This window comes from Eupeodes corollae, chromosome 1, assembly GCF_945859685.1.
Source record: "Eupeodes corollae chromosome 1, idEupCoro1.1, whole genome shotgun sequence".
NCBI lineage: Eukaryota > Metazoa > Arthropoda > Insecta > Diptera > Syrphidae > Eupeodes > Eupeodes corollae.
In genome coordinates, this window is record NC_079147.1 from 303849196 (window position 1) to 303850648 (window position 1453).

The following is a 1453-nucleotide window of genomic DNA, read 5'->3' on the forward strand; positions in this document are numbered from 1 at the left end:
AATTTCTTTTTCAAATTTATTATTCCATTCGCATTTAATATTTTTTCTTAAAATTACTACGATTGCCTATGTTCCACTTTCGATGCATCAATACAAATTATAAATCTCTAATGACGACGACGACTGGGGGCACTCTTTAGCCTAACATCCTCTGGATTACCAAAAGCAACAGCTTGACTCTTGGCTGAACCATTTGAACCGGTGCTATAGCTATTTGAAATAGCAACGGCTCCACCACTGGCACCACCAAAATCTACAGAGAAAAAGCTTCCAGCTGGAGCTGGTGCTGATTCGGGAGCTCTTGCAGCTGGACCACGACGAGAATTGTTTGGCACATAATTGCTTTCATCATCACTGGCCTCGTTATCTTCGTCGTTTTCAACTTCATCTTCAAGTTCTACAGCGGCTGATGCAGGTTCTGGGGCTGGAGCGTCAGCAGCTGGTTCTGGGCTGGCTTCTGGAACCGCATCATTTTGTGGTGCAGCTTCGTCTTGAAGTGGGATTTCTTCTTCAGCAACTGGAGCTATAACTTCATCGTTGGCAACTTGTGGAACTTCATCGTTTTGTGGGTATTCATCAGGGTAGGCTTCAGCTACCGATTGTGCTGCATTGGCTCCAGTGTTATCAAGGACTGAATCTGATGGAGCGGCTTGTTGTTCTGCACTTCTGTCATCTGAAATTTCAACATATGAATAAATAAAATAAAAATACCTTCGAATTGAATACCTTTAACATAAGTTCCTGTGGCAACGGTGTCCCCAGCAACGAATGCAGCTGCGGCATTTGTCAAGCGTCCACTAGTCCTCGACACAGATGGCTGCTGGACATACTGCATGTACATCAATCGTTGTGGTGAAGCACGGGATTGTAAGTAGTAGTCTGTGGTAGGAGAAGTAAAATAATACAATTGCAATCGATCCTTTGTGATCCTTTTGTAAAATTCTTACTAGCAGGCAAAGCCATCGAAGAAACGACGAAGCTTGCAAACAACAAAGTGGCAATTGTAACGAACTGCATGACTATATCCTTTTGTGTATATAATGGGCAACAAATGTTTAAATAAAATTAAAAAAGTATCCAAATGGTTGACCACTTGTTGGTTTTTGCAACTTAGTTTTTTTCTTTTCTTAAACTTGCTATATCAGAGCTAAACTTGACTTCTTTGTTAAGTTTCCACGGAACAAGTGATAGCAAACTTGGGGCGAACATTAGATTTTATAAGAATCTGGCCCAACTGCTGGTGCGCCCCACCAAAAAGGCTATTTAACATTCAGAGAACGTTCTCTTTGCTCACCAGAATGGACAATAAAATCATTTCGAAGAGCAGGGTAAATTTAAATATACATATATACGAGTACATACAATTTTAAGGCGATATTAGTCATTATAAAGTCTATGGCATGTCCCAATTCATTGAGTTTGGTATTGTTGGGAGAGACTGGAAAAAAGTGTT

The 1453-nt window shown here is 40.6% G+C and overlaps 1 protein-coding gene across 1 annotated transcript; it reads right to left on the minus strand.

The window, feature by feature from the left end:
• LOC129952073 (uncharacterized) lies at positions 1 to 1209 on the minus strand. Its single transcript, XM_056064504.1, has 3 exons — positions 948 to 1209; positions 727 to 879; positions 1 to 673 (listed from the first exon to the last, which is right to left on the minus strand). The coding sequence occupies exons 1-3, from the start codon at positions 1015 to 1017 to the stop codon at positions 108 to 110; spliced, it is 789 nt and encodes a 262-aa protein (XP_055920479.1). The 5' UTR covers positions 1018 to 1209; the 3' UTR covers positions 1 to 107.
• Between the last annotated feature and the right edge of the window lie 244 nt (positions 1210 to 1453).

What these genes read in the sequence shown, in the direction of transcription:
- LOC129952073 (XM_056064504.1), bottom strand. Translation starts at nt 1,017, where the DNA reads ATGCAGTTCGTTACAATTGCCACTTTGTTGTTTGCAAGCTTCGTCGTT. An exon ending in TTCGATGGCTTTGCCTGCTA is followed by an intron (nt 880 to 947) that starts GTAAGAATTTTA and finishes CTCCTACCACAG; the next exon opens with ACTACTACTTACAATCCCGT. An exon ending in CACAGGAACTTATGTTAAAG is followed by an intron (nt 674 to 726) that starts GTATTCAATTCG and finishes TTGAAATTTCAG; the next exon opens with ATGACAGAAGTGCAGAACAA.